At 33.0% G+C, this 14929-nt stretch overlaps 2 protein-coding genes across 2 annotated transcripts; both read left to right on the top strand.

Moving 5' to 3' along the window:
- Positions 1–831: 831 nt before the first annotated feature.
- On the top strand, positions 832–6216 carry LOC120192653 (glutamate receptor 2.7-like). The gene is made up of 5 exons (XM_039195397.1): positions 832–1089; positions 3580–4718; positions 4794–5106; positions 5195–5598; positions 5683–6216. Exons 1-5 carry the CDS (start codon positions 861–863, stop codon positions 6124–6126), a joined length of 2529 nt encoding a protein of 842 aa, XP_039051328.1. The 5' UTR covers positions 832–860; the 3' UTR covers positions 6127–6216.
- A 1010-nt stretch (positions 6217–7226) lies between these two features.
- LOC120192654 (zinc finger protein CONSTANS-LIKE 5-like) lies at positions 7227–8639 on the top strand. Its single transcript, XM_039195398.1, has 2 exons — positions 7227–8037; positions 8126–8639. The coding sequence occupies exons 1-2, from the start codon at positions 7315–7317 to the stop codon at positions 8492–8494; spliced, it is 1092 nt and encodes a 363-aa protein (XP_039051329.1). The 5' UTR covers positions 7227–7314; the 3' UTR covers positions 8495–8639.
- The last annotated feature ends 6290 nt before the right edge of the window (positions 8640–14929 follow it).

Genomic DNA, 14929 nt, shown 5'->3' with positions numbered 1-14929 from the left:
TTAATAAAATAAAATTATAATACTATCGTTTTTAGAGGCTAAGATGCAATCTTATCATTAACTTAACATTATAACTTCAAATAGTAAGAGACTAAAATTGAAATTTAACCACTTAGGGGCAATGGCCCCTGCAAGTCATCTAAGCTTAATTATTTATTAATTATGATGATGTATCTCTTAAATTAATATTTATTTATAGTTTTACATTCTATAGATATTATATAGTTGAATAAAATCTCTTCCAATCTGTAGAATAGAATTAACAAATTCCTAGATGACGAAGTCTGCTAGGTCTTAACTTTGGAGCACGTCTAAAATAATTCATTTCTTCTTCCCGAAGTATATATGCTATGGGGAAGACATATTAATTACACCTAGAAATTATAACATTATTTTCCTCGAAGCTGCCTTCATCTTCTTACGTCAATGACTATGTATGCATCACTCTGTACACCCATGCATAAGTTTTTATAATTATAATATATATATATATATCGATAAAAATATATGACTGAGATTAACTCTTTATTTTTTTAGTCGATACATTCTCATTTTCTATTGTTAATCTCACTCATATGTTTTTACTCGTCCAAACCCAAGGTCATAAATCTATATAAAACTAAAAAAATTACACTGTATAATTAGATCCTACCTCTCTCTATATATATAAATGATGTTTTTCTTGTAACAAAAGAAGACTTTTCACAACTCTTAGTAATTTATTACTTGTTTCGTACATCTAATCCAACGTTGGGAGTCAGCTGGCATGAAGCACCGTGTATATAACAAGTTGATGAATCAAAGGAAGAAGAGAGTAAGAAAAGCGTGGATATTTCCCCCTCCAAAAGCACTCTGTCCCGATGGCGCCGAAGCACGTCCGCTTCTCCTTTCTCCTCTTCATTTTCTTTTCGTTTCTCTTCACCATAAAATCAGTCACCGGTGGTCTAAAGTTGCTGCACAATATTGGCGTGGATTCCAAAATGCTGAATATATGCATGTCCATGGCTCTTTCAGATTTTTACGCCAAACACCCTAATTACCAAACCAGATGCTCTCTCTCTCTCCCAACATCGGATTCACCTTCGCCAGGTACCGTCCTTTAACTTCGACATACCAATTTAATTATTCTACTATCTATATTCCTGGTTCGTTATTAATTTTATATATATTTTTCAATATCTATTTATCGTTAAACAAATCAATAACCTTTATATATTTTGGTTTTTAATATGAACATTGCAATTGAGTTGAGGTATTTGTTATTTATTAATTTAGTAATATTTTATAATAAATTTTAACTGTATTTTTAAATGTTCTTGGTAAAATGATAACATCCATTCTAGTTTATAAAATATTTGATGATAATGTTCAAAATGATTAGCCTTGTAATGAAGCAAAAGAGAAGAAAAAATGAATAGTTTTGTCCACTCTAAATAATTGGTAAAATATGTCACAAATTCAAACTTTGACTTATCACCTATATATATATATATATATATATATATATATATATATATATATATATTTATTTGGACTTAAAATTGTGGGGTTTTTTTTCTTTCTCTTTCTTTTTCTCTTAGGAGGGAGACAAAAAATAGATGGAAGGAATTTCATGTTGTATATATACCCTTTTGTTTGCTTATTTGGCATTTCCTGTGTATTATGTATAATATTGATCACATGCACGATTTTTCAATTCAAAAATGGATTATGAAATGTAATAAAAGTCTTTTGATGATGTTATCAATTAAATTTCAATTATTACATTAAAAGAGTATAAATGTTTAATTTTTTGTGATTAAAAGTGAAAGGTTTAATTTTTGAATATGTATTATTGAGTCTTCTTTCTAAAATTTAATGTTTTTAACTAATTGTTTATTTTATTAATTATATCTACCTGAAATTTTGTTTGTGTCAATGTTATACAAGATTTTATATTATCAATACGTATATATATATATATATGTGTATCTAATCTAAAAAAATTATGGATATTATTAATAGAGTTATTTCACCCAGAAAAGAACCCTACATATATCACTATCTCTTCCCATTTATACGAGAAATTATTCACTTATGGTCATGTATAATTATTTAATGCCACGTATTCAATTTTCCTCACTCGTATTTGAAAACTCTTACTTTCCTTCTTAGAAAATTTTCCTTTAAGGTCAAACAAAAAGGAATTTGGAACCCACCATTAATGCTGGCCTGCAAAACAATTCTTGCTTGGTTTTGGATGATGAAAGTAGGGATGAGCACGGACAGTTCGGGCCGGTCATTTGATCGTCCCGAACTCGACTAAAAGATTATGGCTTAATTTTGATGTCGTCCTGCTTCGATAACTTTTAGTTTTTCTTCCTCACCTAACCTATCTCGATTTTTGGACTTGAACCTTAATTCGATTCGACTAGACTCCAACGGAATATATTGATATTTTAAAGTAATATATTATATAATAACATATTTATAATCATTTATTATATTTTAAATAATTAAAATAATATATTTTATTATTTTTTAATAATTAAAGAATATTTTAACACTATAAAAATAAAAAATTATATATATTATATATATAAAAAGGTAAAAATAATAATGTATACCATGTAAGTGATTTTTCACCTAAAACCCGACCCCACCCTACCCGAAACTATTTTTTATATAACTCGTCCGTCTAGTCTCAAATCAAAATTTAAAAATTAAGAAGAAGAAAAAACTCACCCTCATAGGATAGGGTCGATTCGGTTCGCATCGGTTCATATATTTTAACCATCACTACATAAACTAAAGGTTGAAGAAGTAGGAGGCTTCTTCAATGATTCATTAATCCCTTTTCTTTCTTTGATCAAATTTCCCAAAGTGAAGAAAATGTTTTACCCTTTGATCAACAAGAAGATTAAAAGGTTTTTACCCTTCAACAAGAAGATTAAATTGTTGGATTGGGATGTCTCCGGCGACATAAACGTCGGAGAAAGGTTTCCCATGATATTGTTTTCCATTATGGCCTCGATGAAGGAGCCATTTTTAACAGCTTCTGGTTCAAAAGGGAACAAAAAAAAAACGTCTTTTCTATTATCCAAACCCTCTACTTTTATTCAGAACTTGAAAAGATTTGCTGCGCTTGTTTTTCTATCTCAGCAAGATGATGCTGCCTTTTTCTCTAGACCCCGCCAACACCGGTATAAACATGGCATCGAAGTGAGAGGCTTAGTTACAAGTATCCATTCGAAGAGTAGTGTCATTGTCTGATCTTTGAACTTGCTTAATGGCTAAACAACCATGTGATCGACGATGAATGCATAACGTGAAAATTTCAATGTTAGAAAGCTATAAAAAAACAGAAAACCAAACAAGAATGTCGTTTTGCAGGCCAGCATTAATGATGGATTGTATTTTCCTCTTTATTCGACCTAAGAAGGAAAAAGTTTTTAAGAAGGAAAGGAAGAATTTTCAAATATGAGTTGAAAAATTGATTACGTGGCATTAAATAATTGGATGGGACCATAAATGAGATGGTGGAAAGGTTTCATATAATAATTTTTTCATTTATACCATTTAAATTGACGATTTAATTAGGAAATGCAGTTGGACATGTTCCACAAACATCAGCCGAAGCCTCATTTGCAATAAAACTTGGAGACAGCACTTGTCCCTCTGCTAGTCCTTTTCTGATCAGAACATCCATGGCCGACTTCTCTCGCCTAGCAAAAGCTACGGTTTCTACTTTGGAAATGTTTCAATGGAACCAAGTCGTACTTGTATATGAACACATGGAATTCAGTAACGCCATCATCCCCTATTTAGCCGATGCATTAGAGAACAAGGGCATTCAACTATCACACAAGACTGCAATCCCAACCTCTGCCCAAACTTCTCAAATTTTGCAACAGCTTGAAGTGCTAATGACCCTGCAAAGTATGGTATTCGTGGTGATGCACATGTCGACAGACCTCACTTCTCGTTTCTTTGCGGTTGCGAACGAGGCAGGAATGATGAGCAAAAGATTTGCATGGCTTGTGACCTTTGCAGATACCATGGATCATGTGGCTATTGAGTCAATGGAGGGTGTAATAGTATTAAGGCCTTACGTGCCGAACACAAAAGCTCTTAAGAACTTCAGAACGAGATATAAAAGGTTATCCATGATGATGCAGAACAAGGAGGCCACCGAGCTAAATCTTTTTGGTTTGCGGGTTTACGATATAGTTCACAGACTAGCTACGAGGGTGGAACAAAATTGTAATTGGTATTATAGCTTCTTGAAGGAGACGAATTGTAGAAGTTGGTTATTGCGAATGTTGAACACTAGTTACAGAGGGGTCAGTGGGGACTTTGAGTTGGTGAATGGACAGATTCAGCCTTCGGTCTTTGAAATATTTAATGTAACCAAAAAGGGGCAGAGGATGATTGGCTATTGGACTCATGACCGGGGAATATCTAATAACTTGTATCCGAAATCCGGATACACCCGAAGAAAACTCGAGGCAAACGAATCGATCAGAAGCAAATGGATAATAGGGGTTCCGAGTAAGGGTGGATTCAAAGAGTTTGTGAACATACAGCCTTGGGATAAGAAAGGCGACGAACACGAACCGGGTTTCACCATAGAGGTTTTCAAAGCCGTGTGGGAGAGCTTGGGCCTACCTCCAAATGGTTATGAATTTAAAACCATGGATGGAACATATGATGATCTTTGTTGCAAAGTTGATGCTAAGGTAATTTGTTCTATTTCTCCAACTTTCCATCTTCTAAATGATCACATAATTTGTTTTGGGGATGAAATGTTACAGGAAATCCATGCTGCCGTGGGAGATATCTCGATTGTGTCCAGCAGGTCAAATTGTGTGGATTTTACATTGCCATATCTAGAGTCTGGTGTGGCAATGCTGATAAAAACCAGACATGATGGACCAAAAAACATGTGGATATTCTTGAAGCCATTAAGCTGGGATCTATGGTTGGTAATCATCAGCATTTGCATTTTCATCGGGATCGTTGTTCGGGTTCTAGATCGTCGCGAAAATACGGAATTTAACGGATCACCAAGAAAGCAACTCAGCGAAATTTTGATGTTTCCGTGCCTATCAGTGGCAACTCCTCAAAGTAAAGTGGCATTTTCCATGTCAATTAATTCGCTCAGAACATATTGAAAATAAATGTATTGTTCAAATAGCATTGTTTTTGGTAACAGGAGACATGGTGGTAACCAACTGCTCAAGGTTGGTCTTGGTGGTATGGATATTTCTGGCATTTATATTGATGCAGAGTTACACGGCGAACTTGTCTTCGATCTTGACAGTCAATCAGTTGCAGGCGACGATCCCGAGTATCAGAGAACTTAGAAAATGTCATGTTGGTTACCAGAATCTATCATTTGTAAAAGATTACCTGATAAACCACTTTGGGTTCGAGGAGTCTATGCTGAAACCATATGGGTCAGTTGATGACTATCAGGAGGCCTTGTCCAAGGGATCCGACAACGGTGGAGTTTGCGCCATCTACGACGAAATTCCGTACATCAGAATCTTTCTCGCTCAGTATACTACAGGTTACATGATGGTCGGCCCGACCTACAGAACAGATGGACTAGGATTTGTAAGTTTATTTTCATCTTGATATACATGTATTGTATCTGAACAATCAAGTTAGGTGTTACTTAATACTTCGTTTTAATTTCAGGCATTACCGGTAGGTTCGCCGCTGGTGGCTAATTTTTCGAGGGCAATCCTGAATTTCACTCAAGGAAAATACATGGCTCCAATTGAGAAAAAGTACTTCGGCGTAGTGTCCATTGATCTAGACGACACCGGGTCGGTCTCGTCGGCTAGTCCTAGTCTCACTTCAAGGAGCTTTGCCGGCCTATTTATCATCATCGTGGTCATTGTGTTCTTAGCCTTGCTTTTCTCGGAGAACCATATGCTCGGAAAGCTCGTTCGAAGATGCATCTTTCGCAACTCTCGCGATAACCCGGGATCAAGAATTCAGCCTACTGCCGAGATGACTGTCGCCAACGTTACTAATCCTCCTGAGATCAACAATGTTCAAGAAAATCACAATTCTAACCAGGATAATAGAGATGAATCTGCAGATGAAGCTGCATTGGAAGTTCACTCATTCAACTAGCTTGGTACATAGTTTTCAGGGCATTTAAGCTTATTAGAACAATATTTTCAAAAGAATGTATGAAACACACATTTACTAAGATCTCACTGTAATATATATGCATACCATTGCCGATCATATTTGATTTAATGGAATTTGATTAGAATCAAATGTTAATGCCATCATACATAAATACATTGTTTAAGGGATTTAATATTTCATCCCTCTATCAATCGGTTGTTTATACCTTTTATGATTATTTAATAAAAAACCAAATGTTTTTTTTGGATAAATAAACCAAATGTTTTTACATGTTATATATTACATTTTTGTATTCAAAATTTATTGACTTTGATCCTTAATATTTGAAATATTCAATAAACTCAAAAGGTAGTGCCGACTAGTGTTGACATAAGTGGTTGGAATTCAGGAATTTGAGCTTATAAGGTTAAGTTTGAATCCTATTACTGTCACTTTTGGTGAACAATCTATAAATTCATATATAAATCTTAATTTAATCTTAGGTATGTTCTGATCCTGGACTTGAAGAGTCACTCCTGACTTAAAATTTTGTTGTAAAAAAAAGTAATTTAAGATGTTTTGAATAGAATTTTTTATATTTTAATAAATAACATAAATATAAATATAAAAAACAGTTGATCCCCGGACATCAAACTAAGACAAGGAATAAACCTAAAAGAGAAAAACTACATTAATAAAAAGACAAGAAATATTATCCATCTAATTAAAAAAAGTTGATGATATAATTTTTTATATATAAAGAAAAAGATAGATAAATATCGACGGGTTGGAAAAGCCAACGCCTTTGGATAAAAGTGACGGCTCCAGCGGTCGCCCCTTCCCAGTTGGATTCAAGTAGGTCCCACTTAGGGTCCACGTCGGCAGAGACACATACATTACAATTAATACACCTTATTTTGATTCTTTACCACAACCGAACAAAACATTATTAAAACCCCAAATATTTTTGTCCTAAAAACAGCTCATTTTTTCTTACAAGGAAAAATGAAATTAATTTCTTGGTGTGTATTGTTCCACGTGTCCATCCATTACTCGTCTGCACCTAAATTTCCCACCCTCCCTAAGCCAAACCAAACCAAATAACAGACTTATAGCAAGTGTGCAATCTCTACAGGTTTTAGTCCAAAGGCCAAAAAACCCCCTTAAAATTGCTTTAGTTTTGTTAAGATGGGAATTGAGATAGGGAGCGTCAGGAGGATTACTGGAGGCTGGGGCATGGCTATAAAGATATGTGACATATGTAGATCAACATCGGCGGCTATTTTTTGCCGTGTCGATTCGGCTTTTATGTGTCTGAATTGTGATTCCAGGATCCATTCCGGTACCAACAATCTCGGTTCTGTTCGTCATGAGCGGGTGTGGATGTGCGAGGTGTGTGAGCAGGCGCCTGCTGCTGTTACTTGCAAGGCCGATGCTGCTGCCCTTTGTGTCACTTGTGATGCCGATATCCACTCTGCTAATCCCCTGGCTCGTCGTCATGAGCGTGTCCCTGTCGAGCCTTTCTTCGATTCTGCGGATTCTATCGTCAAATCTTCTCCATTCAGCTTTCTCGTCCCGACCACCACGGATCATGATGGGACCGATTGCTGCAGACAAGAGGATGTAGAAGAGGGAGGTTCTTGGTTGTTGCCTAATCCGAAACTTGCCATGGAGACTAACGAAGTTAAAGCTGCTGGTGGTGATTTGTTCTTCTCCGACATGGATCCATTCATCGATTTCGAGTACCAGAACATGTTTCAAGTTCAACACGATCATCACAGCGCAGCTGCGGATAGTTTAGTTCCAGTTCAGACCAAACCAGTCATCAACAATGAAAATTGTTTCGAAATCGAATTCTGTCGATCCAAGCCGCCTACTTTCGGCTTCCAAACTCGGTCTCTCAGCCATAGCGTAAGTATTTCAAAATTTCAATCCACCTTCTTCAATTACACAATCGATACATCTCTGGAAACTGATGGAAATTATACAAAACTTTCAGGTTTCTTCATCTTCGCTCGATGTAGGAGTAGTTCCAGACGGGAATTCAATGTCCGACATGTCGTATTCTTTCGGACGAACCATGACCGATTCAAGCGGACCGATGTCGGCCACCACGACATGTGGCCTAGCAGGCGGGATGGATCGTGAGGCTAGAGTTTTAAGGTACAGAGAGAAGAGAAAGAACAGGAAATTCGAGAAAACAATCCGATACGCCTCACGAAAGGCGTACGCTGAGTCGAGGCCGAGAATCAAAGGCCGTTTTGCCAAAAGGACTCAAACCGACAACGACATCGGCATCATCTTTAACTCAGCATCTGCTGCCGGATTCATGTCTGAGACCAAGTTTGGTATCGTCCCATCCTTTTGAAGGTTGAAGAAGAAGACATGGTCCTGTAATATTCAACTGTTATTTTTATCCAGCAACTAGAATAACCGTATAAGTCCATTGAAGTTAAGCAAATCAAAATTCTGTGTTTAAATTCTGTTTTTATGTAAAAAGAAGAAGTAATGTATCTATGGAGATTTTGTTGAGTTTCAAAGATGATGAGTTGCAGGCAGATGTTAACTGATCATCAGGCTTACTTGGCGTTTCTCCGAGATCAATCTGTGAATCTATTTCTCAATCCCCATTGGCCCAATTCTTTTTTAAATTTGTGAATTGTTCAAGAAATTATTTTTTTAACAACAAATAACAGGTGAACATGGGTGGGCAGTATTAAAAGAAGAGTCTTTTTTTTTCCAGTTTTTCTGGAAGTTTCCCCGACAAACTGATTGGCATGATGAGCCCAACCTCGGCTGTGACAGTGAAACTCACGTTCATAACTAATAACTATACTTAATATATAAATTTATGGTACTTTTGGTTCATTAGAATATAGTAAAAAGGAAATGGGGTGGTAGGGCGGGATGAAATAGAAAAATTACAGGTATTTACTTTAATTCATTAAATGGAATTTACATTAATAATATGGACTTTAACCCCAATCACTTTATAAACAAAATATAAAATCTATATTTAAATATATAAAAAAATAATACTTAATTAATATAAATTGTATGAACGTTGAATGTATTGATAATATAAAAAGTAAATTTTATATTAGTTCAATGTTTACTTTAATAATATAAATTTCTAAAAAATTCAACGACAAATTAGGGTTAAGGAGACGATGTCAATTACTTCAATGTAAAAATTAGGTCAAGAAGAAACCAGAGCATGATAGTTGGAGCATTCTTGAATTCATCGAAATATGAATTTTATGCATATATTCTTATTCTTCTTCTAGTGTGACCCTTAAACTACGATTTATTTTTAATCTGATCTTTTGTATTTTTGGAATTAATCGAAATCTGAGTTTTTTATGCATATATTCGTATTTTTTTTTCTTCTAGTGTGACCCTTAAACTACAATTTATTTCTAATCTGATCTTCTATATTTTACTCATTGATTGACTTAAAATGTCCTATCATTTTCAACGGTGCCAAACGAATTAACTAAAATTATTAATAAAAAATTTCAAGGGTCACATTCGATAAAAAAAAATTAAGAGTTGAAGTGAAAACGTCGTCATACTATAGGGACCAAAATGTCTATTAAGTCTTATTTTTACTCTCAAGACTTTGTTTTAACTACAAAAATGTCTAATTTAGTTAGGTACTATAAATAAGCTCCTATGATTTCATTTTGTCCTACTTTTCTAATTACTATGAATTAAATTTCATTAGGTTATATATAGTTATTTGTCATTTATTAAATCGTATTTTGTTTTGAAATAATTTATTAAATTGTATTTAAATATAAATTAATTTTAAATGAATATATTATATACTCTTTCAAGGAATGCTAACAAAAAAGTAAACATTATTTGTAACAATTTAAAATAATAAAAGGAACGTTCAATTTTAATTGACTTTTTGCCAAACCTATAGTAATCTAATCAAAGTTAAGTGAAAATTAATGGTAAATTAATTAGATTGAAATGAAGGTATAAATTGTTTAATTTCTTAATTAAGGTTCAATAGAATCAATTGACTTGCTCGACAAATGAGGTTTTCTGTTGATTTTTAAAATATATATATAAATTAAATTTTAATATATAAACAATTAGAGGTCAAAATTTGGAGAATTCCAGACAAAATTATTTCGGGTCTTAATTCTAGCTTTTTCGATTTGAATAACTTTTTATTCTGACTAAAAGGTAACGCTAGAGAGGGTTGAAAAAAAAAGGAAAATTGATAATTTTTTAAATAATGCAATGGAAAAAATATTAGTTTATCTCAATTCCTTAAATCTCAATTGAACTAATATTTTATTTCTGCACATTATCCAAATATTTTTGTCAAGAAAATTGAACAATTTGTTAATTAGGGCACAAATAAATACTAAATGAAGCGGGAAATTCTTTTTTTTTCCTCTCCTTCTTTCATGACTGTTTTATAATTTAAATTATTATTTTATAAAATAATTTTTAATAATATTATCTTTATGATTCAAATCTAGATTCTCTCTTGAAACTGCTATATGCTTATTCTTGACTCCTATTTCATGTTAAATATACATGTGTTGTTTATTTAATTTATTTTCTGTATACTAAATATATATATATATATATATTATATTTATAAATTGTTTGTTAATTTACTTTTTAATATTATAAATCTTTTATATATTTAAATATATCAATTGTAAAAGATCTTATTATTTTTTTAATAAAAAAAATTTTGAACATGGATTTTTTTTGTATCTTACCATTATACCTGATATTTATTAGAAAAATTATCATATATAATTTTATATATTATTTTATCATCAATAAATTAAATTATGCAATTCTAAGTAAACATATTTGATTGGTTGGTCAAAATGATCATATTTATTTTCTTATTTTTCCTTAGATCATCGGTTATAAATTTATTGTGATCACTCCATTTTTTTCTTTAGAAACTCTCCTTCTCCTCTCCTTGAAATAAGATTATGATTAAATTTAAAAGTTAAAAAAAATAACGCATTTCTCAAATATTTTTCCAAATGAATAGGATGGTTGACCTAGATTAAAAGGGACTTTAAGTAGAAATTAAGATGAATATTTCTCCTTGTTATTTTTTAAAGTGACTTTAATGCTAAAATGATACAACAACACGAGAGAAAAGGTGACTTTATGTCTTTGTTCAAAAATAGTGAGTGAGATGAAGCATAATGAGAATCATGAATCAAAGTGAAGGAAAACAACCAACTTTAATCTCTCTCTCTCTCTCATTATATATATATATATATATATATATATATATATATATATATATATATATATATATACATAATCATATTATACAACGGTCTTAAATTTATGTAAAACTAAAAATATTTTACATTATATAAGTAGATCCTAACGCATATATAAATTGTTAAGAGTATATGAAAAGAAATTAATGGTATTTTAAGATTAGCGCATTTAAAATTTAAAATAATTAAATGTACAAAGTTATTTCAATTATATAAGATGATAGGAATACAATTGAGATCAAATCAAAAAACTAAGAATAATTTTTAATTTTTAAATACGGTATAAAAAAATAGTCATGTTTGTAAAGTTAAAAATATCTACTGATGATATAAATATTAATTATGTACTTTTACAATTTATTTTAGAAATGCAATTTTTATAATTCCTTTTTATTTGAATAGATATCAAATTAAATGAAACTCTAAATAACTTGTATGTTACAAATGCATGTAAAAATACTGTGGGAAGACATAATGACACTACAACAAAACAGACTTTTTGCGGCGTTTTTTTACCTTTAACGGCGTTTATAAGCGCCGCTAAAAACATATGCGGCGTTAAGACAAACGCCGTAAAAATCGCCGTTGAAAATAGCGCCGCTAAAGTTTGCGGTGTTTTTTCACAAAAAACGCCGCAATAGGTATTGATATTTAGCGGCGTTTGTGTGAAAAACGTCGCAATAAGTGTTGATATTTAGTGGTGTTTGTTATAAAAATACTGCAATAGGTGTTGATACAAACGCCGCAATAGGTGTTGATATTTAGCAGCGTTTTTCAATAAACGCCACAATAGGTATTGATATTTAGTGGCGTTTTATTTTTAAAAAACACCGCAAAAGGTTTGATATTTAGCGGCGTTTGTCATAAAAACGCGCAATATGTGTTAATATTTAGCAGCGTTTCTCAGACAAACGCCACAATATGTTATGATGTTTAGCGGTGTTTTTTTGTTAAAACGCCGCAGTAGGTGTTGATGTTTTGCGGCGTTTCTGTTAAAAATGCCGGTATAGGTCTGTATATAGCGGCATTTCTAGGATAAAAACGCCACTAAATGTATGGTATATTGCGGCGGATTTTTAACAAACGCCGCTAAATAACACAAAATTTAACAATCCTAAAAATTATGTTTGAATACCCCAAAACTATTTTTTCAACCTGTTCCATTATCCAACAAACAAAACAATAATAATTTCAAACTCTATATTCATAAGAAACAACATCAAATCCAATATAATAAATAAAAGTTTTCATTAACGTAATATAAGTTCAGTTACAGAAGGTTCAGTAGAATGCTCATAACATAAATGAGACTACGATGATGAATTCTGAGGTTGCGTTTTCTGAATCATCAGCATCATATCATTGAGTCGTTTTTCAAATTCTTCACATCTCTGCTGATATGATGCTTCTCTCTGTGCTGCCGCTGCTTCTCTCTGTACTGCCACTGCTTCTTTCTCTGCTTCCGCTGCTGCTCTGGTTGCTTCTGTTGCTGCTCTCTCTGCTTCTCTAGCTTCATTTTCCGCTTTCAAGTTAGCCATTTGTTGATCCATCTCAGCCAACTTTTCTTTTAAATGACAAACTTCTTGGTGGGAAGATTGAGACTGTGATGACATGTACTGTGATGAACTGGATCCAAAATATTTAGTGGGAGTAAGGAATGATCCTTGACAGCGCACCCGACCATATCTTTCAGGACCCAAAACGTCATTAATATCTTGATTTTCAATGTCATCATCATTAACAATACCTTGACTCGAAGCAGTAATATGATACTCCGTCTTTTTCTCCCTCAAATTTTCCTAATAAGGTGAATAATTAATTAAAATAAAAAATGTCATGGTACAAATATAAATAAAGTCGGGTAAATTTAAAACATCTACCCAAAAAATGTACCATAATTTCTGCAGCGTCAGCAGTCATATGAGTACCATCCTTCTTCGTATGTGTCATGTCGAAGAGTTAGATTCGACCAACTTTAGAACCGGATGTATTTTCCTACAATGTACCATAATATAATTACTATGAGTTAGTATGTACATGGAATACAAAAAATCTATTTCAATAATCTATAATACCTCCTCATGAGCTATACAAGCAAAACTCTTCGATCCAGCCGTGTGCTTAAACTTTTGTTGTTGCCTGCTAGCAACACCAATATGCTCTCGGGTCTACAATGTCAAACAACCAATTTTAATGATGATTTACAATTCGTTACAATTATTTCTGAAAAATACATCATACATGTCCTTTTTGTGAACTCTAAAATCTGACTGCATCTTCCCATTGGTACCTGAGCATTCCTGGTGGGACTGTTTGCAACTTCTCTTCAAGGCTGAGATCATTCTTGAAGTATTTCTTCTTTAAGGAGCTCTTGTGATCTCTCCATCTCTTCCCTAACGTTTTCTTCACATAATCGTCAGATACCTCTAAAGAAAATTTCTCCTATACAACATATAAGTGTGCACCGTAAGTATAAATTAGTATTGAATTTCTATAGAGTATGTATTATAATGACATTATTACCCTAACAAAATCCAACGCTTGATTTTTGTTACTATTAGGCATTTCGCGCCATGACTCGTAATTGATCGGTAACAGATTCGCATTATGTCCAACTATGCCTAAGTAACCTGCTAGAAGACGTGATTCTGGGCCAATAGGTTGACCGGCATCGTTTCTTGAAACGTGGACACGATGCCCATGAGGAAGTTGGTATAATTCCTTCAAAGTTGTACGTCCTCGAGTCTTGCGCGTTCCAGCATTTCAACTATATAAGAAATTATTAAATGCTAGTTTTGAAAATGAACAAAGTAGTAAATAATGTTTCGAAGAATACTTTGAATTTCTACGTCTTCTTCAACAGTTTCCGGAACTTCGGAAGACTCAGGTGCATTCGATTCCTCGTTATTTCTTTCTTCATGGTCTTCAGAAGCTCGAACAACCCGCAAATTATTTATTTTTCTCCCTCGGCATGATATCTATAATAAACAAACATGAGTAATAAAAAATGAATTAATTAATGAATATATATTGAAAGATAACATGTTAAAGGTTATAACATTATAAATAAATAAATGAAGATATAAAATCGTACAAAAGTTTTATATAATGTTAGTTGTCATAAATATCTTCATCAACATCCTCCCAAACCCATTAAAATTGTGTTGTATTACTGATAGTTTCATCTAAGTTTTTTGGTAGTAGAGGTAAACTTTCTGATCTTGTTTCAATGTCATATCTACTTCCTTCCCCGATGTCTATCAAGTCTCTGGGAGTATTTCGAAGCACAACATACCAACCGTCATCCATTGGATCGTGACAATAAAATACTTGTTTCACTTGAGAAGAAAATACATATGGTTCATCCATCAAACGTTGACCCGTGTGAATTAATCGAGAGAAATTCACCATTGTAAACCCGAATTTATCTCTTTTTATACATCTGTTTACATCAACCCAATCACACCGAAACAACACAACCTTTCGTTTTCCATAATAATCTAACTCAATAATGTCCATAA

This window comes from Hibiscus syriacus, unplaced genomic scaffold (assembly GCF_006381635.1).
Source record: "Hibiscus syriacus cultivar Baekdansim isolate YM2019G1 unplaced genomic scaffold, ASM638163v2 tig00116976_pilon, whole genome shotgun sequence".
Taxonomy (NCBI): domain Eukaryota; kingdom Viridiplantae; phylum Streptophyta; class Magnoliopsida; order Malvales; family Malvaceae; genus Hibiscus; species Hibiscus syriacus.
This window is presented reverse-complemented; position numbering and strand designations above follow the sequence as displayed.

Bases quoted from the DNA above. Each gene is read 5' to 3' on its own strand.
- LOC120192653 (XM_039195397.1), top strand. From the start codon at position 861: ATGGCGCCGAAGCACGTCCGCTTCTCCTTTCTCCTCTTCATTTTCTTT. The intron at 5,107-5,194 runs GTAAAGTGGCAT...TTTTGGTAACAG, and splicing joins ATCAGTGGCAACTCCTCAAA to GAGACATGGTGGTAACCAAC. The intron at 5,599-5,682 runs GTAAGTTTATTT...TTTTAATTTCAG, and splicing joins GAACAGATGGACTAGGATTT to GCATTACCGGTAGGTTCGCC.
- LOC120192654 (XM_039195398.1), top strand. From the start codon at position 7,315: ATGGGAATTGAGATAGGGAGCGTCAGGAGGATTACTGGAGGCTGGGGC. The intron at 8,038-8,125 runs GTAAGTATTTCA...CAAAACTTTCAG, and splicing joins CTCGGTCTCTCAGCCATAGC to GTTTCTTCATCTTCGCTCGA.